At 38.8% G+C, this 17,116-nt stretch overlaps 2 protein-coding genes across 2 annotated transcripts; both read left to right on the top strand.

Moving 5' to 3' along the window:
• Positions 1 to 9,541: 9,541 nt before the first annotated feature.
• Positions 9,542 to 11,410, top strand: LOC129944332 (uncharacterized). The gene is made up of 2 exons (XM_056053692.1): positions 9,542 to 10,232; positions 10,305 to 11,410. Exons 1-2 carry the CDS (start codon positions 9,542 to 9,544, stop codon positions 11,408 to 11,410), a joined length of 1,797 nt encoding a protein of 598 aa, XP_055909667.1.
• Positions 11,411 to 11,696: 286 nt separating this feature from the next.
• On the top strand, positions 11,697 to 12,929 carry LOC129944324 (uncharacterized). Its single transcript, XM_056053679.1, has one exon. The coding sequence runs from the start codon at positions 11,697 to 11,699 to the stop codon at positions 12,927 to 12,929; it is 1,233 nt and encodes a 410-aa protein (XP_055909654.1).
• The last annotated feature ends 4,187 nt before the right edge of the window (positions 12,930 to 17,116 follow it).

Here is a 17,116-nt window from a genome sequence, read left to right as displayed (position 1 = left end):
AGCTTAAGAAATATCTTGAGGAACGGAAGCTTCTTAATGACCGGCAATACGGCTTTCGTAGCAATAGGTCCACTGGTGATCTCATGGTTCATCTCAACGAACAGTGGATCAGATCTTTACATCGTTTTGGAGAAAGTAAGATTATTGCACTTGATATTTCAAAGGTATTTGATAAAGTTTGGCATCTTGCTCTCTTATCGAAAATGCGTGCTTTCGGTATCGACGAATCTCTTCTTCGTTCGATTAGAAATTTTCTTTCGAACCGTTCAATACAAGTTGTTTTGGACGGATTCAAGTCTGAAACTCATAAAATAAACGCTGTTGTGCCCCAGGGCTCCGTTTTGTCTCCGACCCTCTTCCTCATTTTTATAAATGATCTCCTGTCTGCTACTTCTAATCCAATACATTGTTCCGCTGACGATAGCACTCTTAGCTTTCCATATTCGTTTCCAGACTCACAACCCTCCTCTTCGGATGTGGAACTGCAACGGCAAAATATGATTAGCTCATTAAATTCCGACCTACACAGCATTGTACAATGGGGAATAAAAAATCGTGTGGAATTTAATGCTTCGAAAACGCAATGCTGTCTTGCTTCGTTAAAGCGAGATAAACCGTCTTTGCCACTATCTATGAGTGGCACTTGCATCAACGAAACAGAAAATCTTGACATTCTCGGAATGTGCATCAGCAACCACCTTTTGTGGAGCAAGATGTCTAGGTTTTCTGAGACGTTGCAAGAAATTTTTTTCTCCGTCTGATCTGGCTACAATCTACAAAACCTATATACGTCCGAAACTTGAATATAACTCTCATCTCTGGGCTGGTGCTCCAGTAACTTATTTAAGCCTCTTGGACAGTATTCAAAAAAGAGCTTTTAAAATGATTGGTGACATAAACACCATCAACTCGTTTACATCACTCGAACATCGACGCAAGGTTTCTTGCCTCACCCTTTTTTACTGTTATTTTAACGGACTATGCTCTAGTGAAATAGCCAGTTGCATTCCTCCCCTTAAACAATTTAACCGTAATACCCGCGCTTCTAGGAATGCCCATCAGTTTACCCTTGAGCCCAACTTCGGACGTACTATGAAGTACAGAGATTCTTTTTTTAGCCGTACTACGCGAATGTGGAACGCCTTGCCACGCTTTATCTTTCCCTGTCATTGCAATGTTCAGAAATTTAAAACCAATGTACACCGACACCTCCTATCCAACCCTTCCCTCTTTTCCTAATGCTCTCACTGTGTCTTTGGCATATTAAAGGTATAAAAAACCCTTTTAGTGTTTGCTAATTATAAAAAAAAAAAACTCCATGCAGTGCTATTATAATTAAATACAGTCCACAATCATTTCATGCATTTTTCAGTTTTACGTTTAAAACTTTCTTGTGTGCTTAATTATATTGTAGAGCGCAAATAACTTGAACTTATTCTATTTAACTGTGCATTGATTCCGTTCAAAATTGTTGCGATTTTCGAAGAGTCGACCTGGATTGTAACGGTTTTGTGCGGTCTTATGGTAAAGTGCAAACCTAACTGTGCAGTGCAATTAAACGAGAGCTATGGGTGACGTGTCACGCAGGGACGTCTTCCGTTCATCTCTGTCGAGAATTTCGACATTTGTCAACTCCACAGATTTTTCTTAGGCGAGTGTAGCGCTATTACGAGCCAAATTAACGGCAACACATAATGCGTATCGTCAGCGGTGCTACCACGCCTGAAGCATTAGCTGCTCAGGACACATACTTGGCCTCAGCTGAGGATATGTATCACGGTGCGGTGGCCGAAATAAATGAGCGCATCGGATAGCTTGAAGTACAGAGTGCACCAAGTGGAGCTGGGGGGCGAAAGACACCGAGCGTAATTCAACTGCGCCAAGAGCCGCGCATAAAGCTCACCCCCTTCAATGGTGACTATACCAAGTGGAGGGAGTTTCGCGACCAATTCCTGAGCGAAGTGCATAAATGGCTAACGTTGCCAAACTACGAGAGCTGAAGTTGGTTTTGGATGGTCCACCAGCTAGGCTGATAAGTAGGTGACAAGTGACCGAAGCAAACTACGAAGAAGCCTGGGCGAAGCTGAATGATGTCTACGACAACCAACAGAATCTGGTCGATGCGCATTTAAACGCACTTCACGCTATTCCAAAGCTTCGAAAAGAGTCTTCAAGAGCACGTGGGCTGCGCGACCTGGTGAACGAAGCAAATGTGCACCTCAGCTCCTTGCGTGCCCTTGGGTTAGTCACATCATCATGGGACCCAATAATTGTCAACATGCTGCGTAATAGACTCGACTATGAGACGAACCATGCGAGTTACATATGATATAGCAGCAACTACAATTCAACCGATAAGTGCAGCGTCGGCAATGAAGGGTCAACAGCACGATCAACCAAAAAGTGCAGCATCGGCTAATAACGGTCAACAGCACTTCCAACCAATAAGTGCGGCATCAGCAATAAAGGGTCAACAGCTCAATCACCCACTTAATGCAATGTCAGCATTAAAAGACTATAAAAGCAAAGTCATAACCGATCAGCGGAGCCCAATAATACGTATGTAACCCCAATGATCGCAGCGACGCTTGGACGGCGGATCATTCTGGTTTCTTAGTTTGTTATATTTAATATTAATTAATAAAGCGTAAGAGGCCTGTGGCCCAATAAAAAATAAATAAAAAGTTTTTTTTTCTTTCTGTGGTCACATAAAACGTAAATGGCGCAGTCGGTTGTCTTCTATAATATAAATTAGAGGATAGTGAAACGAAAAAAAGAAATCTCAGTGTTTTGTTTTAGAAATAAACTTTTCAATAAAAAACAATAACCACGGATTATCAAAGTGTATGTGATTATAATAAAGTGACTTTAAGAAGCTAATAATCGCATCCGAAACCAATAACCACGGAATATCGAAGTGAAAACTGTGATTATAATAAAGTGACTGTAAGAATCTAATAATCACTTTAAAAAATTAAAAAACCAAAAACCTTGTGTTATCGAAGTGAAAACTGTGATTATAATAAAGTGACTGTAAGAATCCAATAATCACTTTAAAAAAATTAAAAAACCAAAATGGCACAGCCTATAATGGAACAATGTCTACTAACACTGACTGAAATTCTAAACAGTCAGAATAATGCAGTGCGGAACATAAGAGTTACAATAGAAAAACGTTTAAAATATGTAGAGAACTTTACGGGAAAGCAAGGCACGTTACCTTCTTTTATCGCGACGATAGACCAAATTATAGAAGAATTTGGACCGGTAAATATTAACGAAGTGTTTGCTGTTGTCTATAATGAGAAAATCGGAGGAATCGCAAAGAACTTCCTAGCAATTGAAGCACCAGCATCGTGGGAGGAATGCAAGCAAAAACTGAAGATACACTTCCGGCCAACCAAAGACGAAGCAACAATCCTGAGAAGCATTAATAGTATAAAGGTATATAGTATAAGTCAATTATTAGATAAGATACAAAATATTATTAATTATATAACAGAATGTGCAACATTCAATAAAAATGGTTTAGAAATTGCTAACTGTCTAAATAGTGCATTAATTCTAAAAATAAAAGATGTAACAGCAGGAGCTTTAGCTGCTGAGATTTACAATGAATACAATTTATCAAAAATTAGAACAATTTTGTTTAAATATATAGGTCAGGATGAATATAATTTACGATCAGATAGAACACACAACATTGAACCTAGAAATCAATGCCAAAACACAACTTCTCAAAATTTCCAAAACAACAGACACAATTACACTAATCCAAATAAAAACAATACTAACACTAATCAAAATCCTTTTAAAAACAATAATTACACTAATCAATATCCTAATAGAAACAATAACTATACGAATCAAAATCAAGTTAATAGAAACAGTTATCAAAATCAACCTAATGGGAATAGCCCGACAGGACAAATAAGAAATAATAATGCATCAGGCCAAGCTAGAAATAATGGGTATAATAACCATCCCCAAAACATTCAAAATTCAGGTCAACATAGATCAAGACAGGCTAGAATAGAACCTATGGAAGTAGACTATTTAAGTAATAAAGAAGAAACCAATCAAATAGAGAATCACGAGTTTTTTATCAACTAGCCTCGGATTCAAGAAAAATGTGCATACAATTAACTTTTGAAAAAACAGATTATATAGCATTGATTGACACAGGATCAACCATTAGCCTATTAAATTCAACTAGAGTTCCCTCAAATCTTTACGAATATATTAACGATACACCAATTCAAATTAATACTATTAATGGTATTGTTAACGAAACAGCACAAGTAAAAACAAAATGTCCAATACAATTTAATCAGCCTTGCAATGCAAGAATGAAATGGACAAAAGTAGAATTAAATAAACCTTACGATTTCCTAATAGGAATGGATTGGATAAGGAACAATGCAAAAACTATAGACTTAAAAAATGAGGAAGTTATTTTAGTAAATGGTATACATCTTCCATTCTTAACCACATTACTTGAAGAAGTTAATGTGTTGGAAATAAGTGAAGTTTGTAACATTCAAACAAATCACCTCAATGAAATAGAACAAGAGTCTGTAGAAAAGCTTTTAAATAAATATAAAAAATTGATTTTCAAAGAAGGCGATCAATTAACAAACACTACTACAGTAGTTCACGAAATAAAAACTACTACAGACCAACAAATTAACTCTAAACTATATAGGTATCCACCAAAACATGAAGTCGAAGTACGTAGGCAGATGGAAGAAATGGAGAAACAAGGAATCATTCGAAAGAGTAACAGTCGTTACAGTTCACCAATAATAGTTATTCCGAAAAAACTTGACAATACCGGCATACAAAAATACAGGATTGTCGTTGATTATAGAAAGTTGAACCAAGTAACCGTAGATGATAAATACCCAATTCCCAATATAGACAGCATATTGGATAAGTTAGGGAAATCACAGTACTTCAGCACATTAGATCTGGCAAAAGGTTACCACCAGATCTTAGTTGCACCAGAAGACATTGAAAAGACAGCGTTCGTTACTCCAGCGGGTCTATATGAATACTTCAGGATGCCATTCGGGTTAAAGAATGCACCTGCAACGTTTCAGAGACTTATGAACAATATCTTACGTGATTATATAAATAAAATATGCGTAGTCTACTTAGACGATATTTTAATATTCTCTACAACATTAGAAGAACATATGCATTCTCTAGAAAAAATATTTAAAAAATTACAAGATCATAACCTTAAAATACAAGCAGATAAGTGTAGCTTTATGAAAAGAGATACTGAATTTCTCGGTCATATTTTGACTAAGGAAGGGATTAAACCAAATCCTAACAAAGTAAAAGAAATGGATAATTTAAAGATACCAAAAACAGAGAAACAACTTAAAGGTTTCCTAGGGATGACTGGGTACTACAGGAAATTCGTAAGGGATTATGCTAAGATTGCTTATCCTATGATAAGATATTTGAAAAAAGGTGAAACAATTAATATTAAAGACCCTCAATATATTTCAGCATTCGAAAACCTTAAAGATTTAATAACTTCACACCCAATTTTAAAATATCCCGAATATGACAAACCCTTTGTACTTACAACAGACGCAAGCAATTATGCCATTGGCGCTGTTCTATCTCAAAACGGGCACCCGGTATGCTTTGTATCCAGAACCCTTAATAAACACGAACAAAAGTACAGTGTAACAGATAAAGAGTTCCTGGCAATTGTTTACTCAGTCAACTATTATCGACCATATTTATATGGAAATCATTTTAAAATTGTAACTGATCATATTCCAATAAAATATCTAAATAGCAAATATAAAGGAAAGGAGTTCTCCCAACGAAATCAAAGATGGCTTTTGAAACTTCAAGAGTATAATTTTGAAATCGAATATTTAAAAGGGAAAGAGAATAAAGTAGCAGATTTCCTAAGTAGATTAGAAAACACTCCCAAAATAAACGAGGATAATGATTCAGAATCTAATATGGAGCTTACGGAAACAATTCATTCAGTCGAGGAACAGCATTTAGATCATATAGGAATACAAGAGGAAATTGTTAACAAATATAAAACGCAATTAATCCTAACTTACAGTAGAATAACAAACGAAATAGAAATATTGCATGAACGTAGAATTATATATCTGAATCCTCTTGAAGGAGTGGACAAAATAAAAGATGTTCTAATTAGAGTAACTAAGAAAGGAACAACAGGTATATATTCTGAGGTAGAAGATCATGACTATAATAAAGTTCAACAAGTTATAATTCAATTATTCTCCATGAACAACAAAATAAAATTCATTAAATGTACTAAAAGAGCAGCCGAAATCAAAACCGAGGAGGAGATTCACAAACAGATTTCCCTCTATCACACTAAAGAATCTATGCACAGTGGTATAAACGAAACATACTACACGCTGAAAGAAAAAATTTTTTTCCCTAAACTTCACGAGCAAATACAGATAGTAATTAACAATTGCAAAAAGTGTCAGGAAATAAAATACGATAGGAATCCCATTAAACCAAAATATAACTTAACAGAGACCCCAAAACATAAAAATGAAATAATACATTTAGATATATTTCACATTGAGAAAAAAGCATTTCTAACTATAATCGACAAACTTACAAAATTTGCAGTAGGGTATGTAATAACCGATAGAAATTGGAGAAGTAAAAAAGCAATTATTATTGAACATTTCTCAAAATTCGGTAAACCAAAAAAAATAATATCAGATAACGAATTCAAATCAGAACATATTTTAGATTTTCTTAATAGAAGCGAGGTCGAAATACACTTCACGAAACCTAATAGCCACACAGGGAATGCGGATATTGAAAGATTGCATTCAACTATTTTAGAAAAAATAACAGGCATTGAAGAAAAAGATTTATCAATAGGAATGAAATTGCAATTAGTTCTAGATAATTATAACAACAGATATCATTCCACGATAAAAACCACACCTAAAATAGCTAAAGAAGAAATGGATGAATTAGTACTTTATGAAAGAATCCAACAAACGAAAGTTAAGAAAATTAACAAACTTAATGAAAAACGCGAAACATATTCAGAAAAAAGAGAAGTAGGACCAATCAAAAATTACAAAAATGTTCGACATAAAGAACAACCTAGATATAAAATTAAAAATCTCAATAACGTACACACTAGCAATATTAAAAGACCTTATAAATTTTCAGGTAATAATGCTCCTAGTACTATTAGTAACACAAACAACACACGGCATTCTTCAAACAACACTAATTAATGAACAAACAGGTTGTTTAAAAATAAAAATTAAAGATCTAGAAATTACTAACCAAACAAGTACAATTCTACATATTATAGACCCAGAAGAAATTCTGAACACAATAACACTCATACAAACTAACATTAAACACTTACAGATCGAAAACAAAGATATGATATTTAAAGAAATAGAAACAATTATAGCAAAAATTAAGTCGATTACACCTAAAGAACAGAGAAGATTTAGAAGAGGTTTAATAAACGTAGTCGGAAACGTAGAAAGATGGCTCTTCGGAACCATATATAATGAAGATAGGGAACAAATTTGGAACTATTTAAGAATATCAGAAGAAAACAGCCATAATGCAATTGATGCAATAAATGAACAAATTAAAATAAATACAAATTTTAATAAATCGATAGAAACATTAAAAAAAACAATTTTAGATGATAGAGAAAAAATACTGAATACTTATAACAGAATACAAAATTCTAATTCAAAAAACCAATTATTTTTAGATCAAATGACAAAATTAGGTTTTATAGAAAATAAAGTAAATCAAATTCAAGATAATGTTGTATCAGCAAAATATAATATAATACACCCCAGTATATTGACATTGGAAGAACTAAATGAATATGAAATTGATTTGCATAAACTAAAATTAATTAAAATGGGTGTACTAGAATACAAAAACAAATTTCTCATAATCGCCATTAAAATTCCAAGTAATTATGTAACAGTAGAACAAAAGTTAATTTTACCTTTACCAAATGATAAACATTTTGAAATTGATTACGAAAACGAATATATAATAGAAATTAATAATAAAACATTTGTATACCAAAATGATGTAACTGTGCAACAATTAAAACCAAGCAAACATTGTATCCTAACTAAAGATTGTAAATTGAGACATAACAACAAAACTCAAATACAAATAATAGATGATGAAACTTTAATTGTAAAAAATGCATACAAAGAAAAATTAAAACATAATTGTGATGACAGAGAAATTGTATTAAACAACAATTATCTTATTAATTTTTTTAATTGTCAAATATATTTGCTAAAAGAAATTTTTTATAATAACAAAACAATTGTTCAAGAAAAATATTTTTACCCCGAAAATAATTTTAATACTTCTTTTAAGAAAACCATTACTTTTGATGATATTGTTTTAAATAATTTTGAAAATATAAAAGAAATTAATGAGTTAAGATTTCATAAAAATATATCATATGTAATAAACATTACCATGATTATAATGATTATTTGTATATCAGTAAGCATAACCTATTTTTGCAATAAAATGTATAATAAAAAATACAATGTAAAACAAGTAAATTATAGAATTCAGGAGAATTCTTACTCAAACCGAGGAGGAGTTACATATGATATAGCAGCAACTACAATTCAACCGATAAGTGCAGCGTCGGCAATGAAGGGTCAACAGCACGATCAACCAAAAAGTGCAGCATCGGCTAATAACGGTCAACAGCACTTCCAATCAATAAGTGCGGCATCAGCAATAAAGGGTCAACAGCTCAATCACCCACTTAATGCAATGTCAGCATTAAAAGACTATAAAAGCAAAGTCATAACCGATCAGCGGAGCCCAATAATACGTATGTAACCCCAATGATCGCAGCGACGCTTGGACGGCGGATCATTCTGGTTTCTTAGTTTGTTATATTTAATATTAATTAATAAAGCGTAAGAGGCCTGTGGCCCAATAAAAAATAAATAAAAAGTTTTTTTTCTTTCTGTGGCAAATGACCAGGGATGACGTGCGTCAAATAGCAACCCTAAAGGAATTTTTCGAATTTCTTGAGCGCAGAGCGATTGCTCTCGATTCAGCCTTCTTCGACACCGAACAGAGCGCATGAGGAAGAGAGAAGCAAGACGGAAATGTGCAGAGGATCGTGCAGAAGAGCAACGCTGGACAGAGCATGCCCAGAGCAACAACGTCACCAAGGTGCCCACTGTGCAAGGAGCCACATCCTCTCTATCGCTGTGGGGATTTTCTGGCACTGTCGGTCCCAGTCAGAAACGAGAAGGTGCGGAACTGGAAGTTATGTTCGAACTGCCTACGTCTAGGACATTTTGCGCAATCCTGCTCCGCTGGAGCTTGCAGGAGGTGCAACAAGAAACACAACAGTGTCCTTTGTCCAGAACAGCGTGCGCCAGCAGCTGGACTTGCGGCTGTGGCGGGTTCGACCATGAACCCAGAGAGCAAAGATATGCCAACTATATCACCACAATAGCAATCAACTAAGGTGATGACTGCAGAGCAGCAGGTAGTTGGGAATGTCCCAGCATCGGCGGACATTGTCATGGAGCAAGAGCAAATTCAGAGCGATGACGTGCAATGTGCACTGCTAGCTACAGCATGCGTCAAGGTGCAAATCAGAGCAGGACAATCCGTTGAGGCAAGGGCGCTTCTAGACAGCGGAAGTGAAGTCAACTTGGTTACAGAGCGGTGCGTGCAGAAATTGGGCATTAGCAAGCGATATTGCGTTTTTTCTGTGCAGGGCATTGGATCGAGCATTGCCTTGCGACTGACCGGAATGGTGAATGTTAGCATCCGGTCTACAATCGATCCGAGCTTCAATCTGGAATGCGAAATGTTTGTCGTGAAGAAAATCACTTCTTGCCTACCTTCAAGAAGCTTATCGCAAGCACAAGCGAAGGAAATGCGTGAGCTTAAGTTGGCTGATCCCAAATTCAGTGAGCCAGCTAGAATAGAGATGTTGTTGGGAGCGCAGGTATGGGCGGAAATCATCAGAGAGTGCATCAAGAGATTCAGTTCCGGATTGACGGCGCAGGATTCGTCCCTTGGTTGGATCGTTTTTGGCAAGCTTCAACCAAGGCATGAACGTGCAGGCAAGACAATGTGCATCGCGTCGGAACCTTCAGATGTAGAGCTTAACCAATTGCTGAGGAAATTCTGGAAAATCGAAGAACCGAGCTGTAAATATTAGCCGTCTGCGGATGATGAATGGGTTGAAGACAATTTTAAGAGCACCCATTACCGAACTGCAGCTGGCCGTTACGTGGTAACTATACCAATAAATCCCAGAGCAGCAGAATTGGGGTCCACAAGAGCTGTGGCTATGAAGAGGTTCCTACAAACCGAAAAGCGATTATGTGCAGTGCCAGAGCTGAGACAAAAATACGTCGACTTCATGCGCGAATATGAAGAGCTCGGGCACATGAAGCAAGTGATTGGACCAAGTACGAGAGAGCGAGCATACCACATTCCACACCACTGTGTCACTAAGAAGTTTCGGGTCGTCTTCGACGCATCTTGCAAGAGCGTTAGTGGAGTGTCATTAAATGATGTGCAATTTTCTGGTGCTAAACTTCAGGACGATCTATCGGCAATCATAACACGTTTTCGGTGCTTCAAGATTGCAGTTTCAGCGGACGTCGAAAAAATGTTCCGCCAAGTGAAGGTGAATCCAGAGCAATGGGATCTCCAGAGGATTTTCTGGAGGGAGAGCCCAAATAAGCCAATGAGGGAATACCGCCTGACAGTAGTTACGTACGGTATGGCGTCCAGTGGATTTAATGCAGTGCGAGCAATGCATCAGTGTGCGAGCGATGATCAGGAGTCCTATCCATTGGCCTACAAGGCTATTTTGAGCAATTTCTACATGGACGACATGTTGACCGGCGCAGACACACAGGAGCAGGCAACAAGTAAGTGCAGGCAAATAATTTCTTCATTGAGAGCAGGCGGATTCAAGTTGAGCAAGTTCATGTCATCAAGTCAAAGGGTGCTATCGAAGCTAACTAGCACCTATTCGAGTGAAAGAGAGCTAACTTTTCCGGAAGACAACAACGCTTCTATGTTGTGCCTTGTGTGGAACTGCGCAAAAGATGAGATCTCATTCAAAGTCAGAGCGAGAGATGAACGCGTTTCCAATACCAAGAGAGCAGTTGTTAGTGCAATCGCAAGGTTGTACGACCCGAATGGCTACCTTGCGCCCGTGATAATCAGTGCAAAAATCCTCATACAAGACCTATTGCGATCCGGCATGGGACGAGCAAATACCCATGTCCATTCTGCCGACATGGCAGAAGTACAACGAGCAGCTGCCGCACTTGGAAGCAATAAAAATTCCGAGATGGCTAGGCAGCACTGAGCAATATAAATTGGAGCTTCACGGTTTCGCAGACGCATCCACCAGAGCTTACGCTGCAGTAGTGTACATGCGGGCAACTTCACTTGCTGGCAAGACTACTTGCGTAATTATCGCGTCGAAAACCAGGGTAGCTCCAATCAAGACGATTTCTGTTCCTAGGCTATAACTATGTGCAGCTGATCTTTTGTGCAAACTGATGGAGCAGGTGAGCAGTGCATGTGCATTTCAAGATTTGACGAAAATTTACTGGTTCGATTCCACAATTGCTTTATGTTGGATCAGTAAAATGCCATGCGAGCTGAAGACTTTTGTGGCTAATAGAGTGAGTTCTATTCAAGAGCTGAGTGGAGGTCATCGCTGGAGGCACGTGCGGTCCGATGACAACCCTGCCGACTTAGCGTCCAGAGGTGTCACAGCAGAGCAGCTGGTTCGCAATAAACTCTGGTGGCATGGGCCGTCATGGCTTGTCCGAAACGAAGACGACTGGCCAGGTGCAGATGCAGCGTCAATTCGGCAACAGCCAGAAGAAGCTTTGAAGGAGCTTAAGGCGCCAGTCGTTGCCAGTGCCAGAATAACAAAACCAGCGGTACTGAGCGTCGGCGATACTAGTCTTATTGAGAGCAAGTCAACACTCCAGAGCATCCTGAGAATAACTGCCTTCATATTGCGGTTTGTTCGGAATTGTAAGAAGCGTAACAATCACCAGAAGACATTACCGGTGACGTCAGTTCCATTAGTGTCATTGGAAGAGCGTGACGGAGCTTTAGCATACTGGGCTAGAACCGAGCAACATCGTGCGTACCACAAAGAGATGCAACAACTCTCGCAGGAGTCTTCATTGGAAGTGTCGAGCAGCATAATTTCACTCAATCCATTCTTGGACAACAAAGGAACGATGAGAGTAGGGTTACGGCTTCAGAACTCGGTATTGTCGTACGAAATTGTGCACCCCATCATAGTGCCAGCCAGAAGCACCCTAAGCAAGCTGCTGATCAGAGAAGCGCACCTGAAGACTCTACATGGAGGTGTGCAGTTGTGCATGCACTACATCAGGCACAAATTTTGGATTCCAACCTCAAGGCGTGCAGTGAAAACGTACATATCACGGTGCATAACGTGTTTCCGTCAGATCAAGGCAACATCAGAGCAGCTAATGGGCAGCCTTCCTAGGGATCGAGTCCAACCAACAAGAGCATTCAAGCATAGCGGAGTAGACTACGCTGGACCGGTGCAAATCAAGGCCAGATCAGGGCGATCGAAGGTCGTCGAGAAGGGCTACATTGCCGTATTTGTGTGCATGGTCACCAAGGCCATACATCTGGAACCAGTGAGCAATTTGACGAGCAGCGCATTCTTGGCAGCCTTTCAACGTTTCACTGGTCGTCGCGGTGCATGTTCAGTGCTGTGGAGCGACAACGCGACGAACTTCGTCGAAGCATATGCTGAGCTGAAGAGAAATGGCGAGCAATGGAAAGACAGGCTACCAATTGAGCAAGTCGACTCTTTGGGCACGGAATAGAAGTTCATCATTCCAGGCGCACCGCACATGGGAGGCATCTGGGAAGCCGGGGTGAAATCCACAAAGTACCACCTTCGGAGTCTTATGGGCAAGCAAATCTTCACGTTCGAGACACTCGCTACAACTTTGGTGCTCATAGAGGCATGCCTAAATTCTAGGCCTCTATACGCGCTCTCGGATGATGCAGACGATCCACATGCACTCACACCTGGACACTTTCTCATCGGAGAACAGATGGTGCTACCTCTTAGTGCCGACGTGAGTGAAGTGCCTCAAGGACGGCTGAAACTGTGGGGTATAGTGAACCAGATGCAGCAGCAGTTCTGGAAAAGGTGGAGTCGCGAGTATATCCACACACTGCAGCAGCGCTTCAAATAGAATAGAAAGCGCAAAAGGCGAGCCTTCAATTGATGGGAAGAATGTTAGAGATTAGATCAACAAGGCACAACACCGTCGGCACCATAGTAGAGCAACAAGGCACAACACCGAAGGCACCATAGCAAAAATAAACAACATTCCAACCACCAGCTGCGAGCATTTACTAGACCTATTTCTCGGTCCACAAACTTCCAACAACAATAAGCATGAGCAGAGCAACGGCTTCGACAAGACAGTATTCTTCGTCCGGTTGATTTTTGGGCATGAGCGCAACAATAACCACATTAAGCTGCGCATCCTCATCATCGACGACGTTGACGATCGAATCGAAGCCAGACCATCAACATACAAGTGCGTAGGCCACACCCTTTTGCATAGTGTCGTGATAAGCGGTACTTGCGACCGATAACCACTTCATCGTGCGATGTGGCGAAATATGATCCTGTATATATTTTATATTATTCAATATTCAGTTTTAAGTTTTTCTTTCTATTGTGAGAGCTTGTGCGGGGCAGACGTGCCTAAATAATAAATTTGTGCAAAAAAAAAGAATTAAATTTGTGTTTTTATTCAACACCGAACATCTGTGATAGTACTTTTTTATATTGGCTTGATTTTTTTCAATCTATTCTGCCACATATTGAAATTTTATTCAAACAAATGCAGAAAAGGAATATTAATTTGGTTCATATAAGGGCCATATTTGTCATAACAAAAGAAGTGTGCGATATAACTATTACTCAAGTTAAAGATAGATTCAATTTTTGCAATTATTTGATTGTGGCTAAATTAATTTACTGCGCGAACTTTAAAACATACCGTTTTACATTGTCCCGATAAAGATTTCACGAACTACTGCGAATTCTGTGCACTATACCATTGACGTCGGTAGAGAGCGAGTGATGTTTTTCGACACTGAAAAGAATACAAACTTTTTTGCGAAACAACATGTCTCAGGATCGACTAAATGCACTTTCTGTGCTTAATAAATAAATAAATTGGGTGGCGCGACAGTCCGTTGAGAACCAAGGCCTAGTGACTTACAACTCTCAACCATTCCTGTGTGCGAGTAATGTTGTCAGGAATGGAGGGGACCTACAGTTTATATGCCGACTCCGAACGGCTAATTTTGAGAAAGCACTTTTTCATGACAATAGTTACTCTTGGAGAATTTGTCAATTCCTCGCAAGAGGCAGTACCCGTGAAAAGACTTTAGATGGCATAGGCAGGGATCAAACCCAAGACCTCTAGCATGACAGTCCAACGCACTAACCATCATGCCACGGGTACCACACTTTCTGTGCTTAGCATTGAAAAAAAATGTATACAAACAATACCCGATTTCAATAAAAAGGTGATTGAACATTTAGCTTCAGAAAAATGTCGTCGCATTGATTTAATGTATACAAAATAATAAAAAATCAATATATTTTATTTAAATTGTTTTTTATTTTCATTTCTAATTTTCAAACTTTGATAACAGGAAAAGTGCACTACTAGTTCGAAAACTCACCAGCCGCCACTGTGTGCAAGTAGAGGTACTTATGTATGCATGTCTTTTATATTTTTCTTATTACATAAAGTTAATTCATTGCACTTCTTACATTCCTTAATTATTCTATAAATCTTATCTTTAAATTCTAAGATATTTTCATTTAGTATTTTATTAATAGCATTTTTTTTCTTTAGTGCTTTTATTATAAAATTCCTACAAGAATTTCGCTTGTAAAAAGATCGTATATATATTTAGATTATATTTTTATTATTAGACGAAATTAAGATATGTGCAAATTCTAACGCCTCATCTATATTTATCCACTGAACATTTGCATGTTTATCTGTTTATATTTCTAAATAGTAGTGGCTATGAATAGCACTCCTATACGTCCTAAACCGTATACAAAACCGAATCCCTCGAGTAGCAGTGCAACTCGGGGAACCAAAAACAATCAGAAGGCGCTCTTCTCAGGAACCGCTTCAAATCGGCCTCTCACATTCTTGCCAAGATTGTCAAAAATGAAGAGACCGGAGTGATTCATTTAGATAAAATAAAGTACCAGAAGATTGTTGATGAATACAACAATCTTCTGGCCAGCCGAGAAAAGGCCGTTAAGCGAAACAGATCTCAGGTAGAGATCTGCACGTCTCAGAAAAAGAGCAAGCTTGACGATCGGACAAAGCCAGTGAAAGCACCATCTTCTGGAGCAGCGCAACTGCCTACTCTTAGTGATGTTGTCAGGGATGACCTCTACGTAGCAGTTTTGGATGAGCTCTCCACAAACAGCAAAGGTCTGCTGAACGCGTGGAACTCTATCGAGGGCAAGCTCTCTGAGATGGTATTTTCTATAACAAACAGTGAGAGCCCCTACACTAGTTCTGACTTTGGCGAGATGCTCAGGGAGCATAGGGTAATTAAGTGTGCGGACAGTTTTTCTAGGGATTTCCTTAGTGAAAGCATTGCTAAGGTTAGCAATGACTGGGAGGGCTTGAAGCTCAAGCTTATCCCAGCTAAGGACATCCCTAGACAACCGAAGGCTCGCATTTTTTCTTTTTCTCCATATAAATCTCCAGGCATGGATGGCATACTGCCAGTTATGATTCAAAAGTTCCATGATGTGGTAGCTCCATGGCTGGAACAAATTTTCAAAGGATGTCTTCTTCTCAAACATGTGCCCATGTCGTGGAGACAGGTCAAAGTAGTTTTTATCCCGAAAGTGGGTAGGCGAGGTCACGAATCCGCGAAGGATTTCAGACCAATAAGCTTAACATCTTTTGTGCTTAAAACCTTGGAGCGCATTCTTGATTACCATATTAGAGAAATTCTAGTTGGACGAGCTCTCGAAAGCTCTCTCTTATCTTAAAGGCAAATCTACCGAGACTGCCCTCCATGAGGTAGTGCGTACTATAGAACAAACAATCCATTATAAAGAATTTACTCTTGCCACCTTCGTAGACATAGAAGGTGCTTTTAACAACGTCCTTACAGCATCCAAAGAATCGCTCGTTAAGTTCGGTGTAGAAAACTTCATTCGAGAATGGATTATTTCAATGCTCAGTGGTAGGAAGATTCGAGCCACTCTAGGCAATACAATCACAACAAAACACGTGAGCAGGGGTACACCCCAGGGTGGTGTCCTTTCGCCTCTTCTATGGCTTCTGGTCATGGATATGTGGATGTGGAGTGAAGGCGGTAGCTTATGCGGATGATTTGGTGCTATTGGTGTCAGGAAAGTACACCTCTGTGATAAGTGAAATCACGGAGTCAGCTTTGAAGAAAGTTAGCAACTGGGCCACGAGTTGTGGACTAGGAGTTAACCAAAACTTAAGTACCGCCCTTCACGCTATCTCGACTCAACGGTCAAATCCTATCATTGTCTTTCAGTGCAAAATATTTGGGAGTTATATTCGACCCTAAACTAAACTAGAAACTAAATATTGAAGTACGGGTTAAGAAGGCCTGTGTTGCCTTCTACGCCTGTAGCAAAACTTTCGGCAAAAAGTGGGGAATTCAGTCGAAGATGATATAATGGACGAACGCAGCCGTAGTACGTCCAATCTTAACATATGGTTCGATTGTGTGGTTGCCTGCTCTTAGCAAAGCCTATAATATTATTAAGCTAAAGAAGGTTCGGAGAACAGCTTGCGTGGGCACCACAGGGGCCATGCGCACTTGCCCAACGGACGCCTTAAAAAATATTTTGGATCTTCTACCAATCGACCTTTTTATTAAATACATAGTTTCCTGCAGCGCTATTAGGCTGAAGGAATCAGACAGCTGGTTGTCAAAACCTTATGGCCACAGCATCACA

The sequence above is a fragment of the Eupeodes corollae genome, chromosome 1, assembly GCF_945859685.1.
Source record: "Eupeodes corollae chromosome 1, idEupCoro1.1, whole genome shotgun sequence".
Taxonomy (NCBI): Eukaryota; Metazoa; Arthropoda; class Insecta; order Diptera; family Syrphidae; genus Eupeodes; species Eupeodes corollae.
Note: the sequence above shows the minus strand (reverse complement) of the source record. Positions and strands in the feature narration are given on the sequence as shown.

Bases quoted from the DNA above. Each gene is read 5' to 3' on its own strand.
- LOC129944332 (XM_056053692.1), top strand. From the start codon at position 9,542: ATGACTGCAGAGCAGCAGGTAGTTGGGAATGTCCCAGCATCGGCGGAC. The intron at 10,233-10,304 runs GTAAATATTAGC...ACCGAACTGCAG, and splicing joins GAAAATCGAAGAACCGAGCT to CTGGCCGTTACGTGGTAACT.
- LOC129944324 (XM_056053679.1), top strand. From the start codon at position 11,697: ATGCCATGCGAGCTGAAGACTTTTGTGGCTAATAGAGTGAGTTCTATT.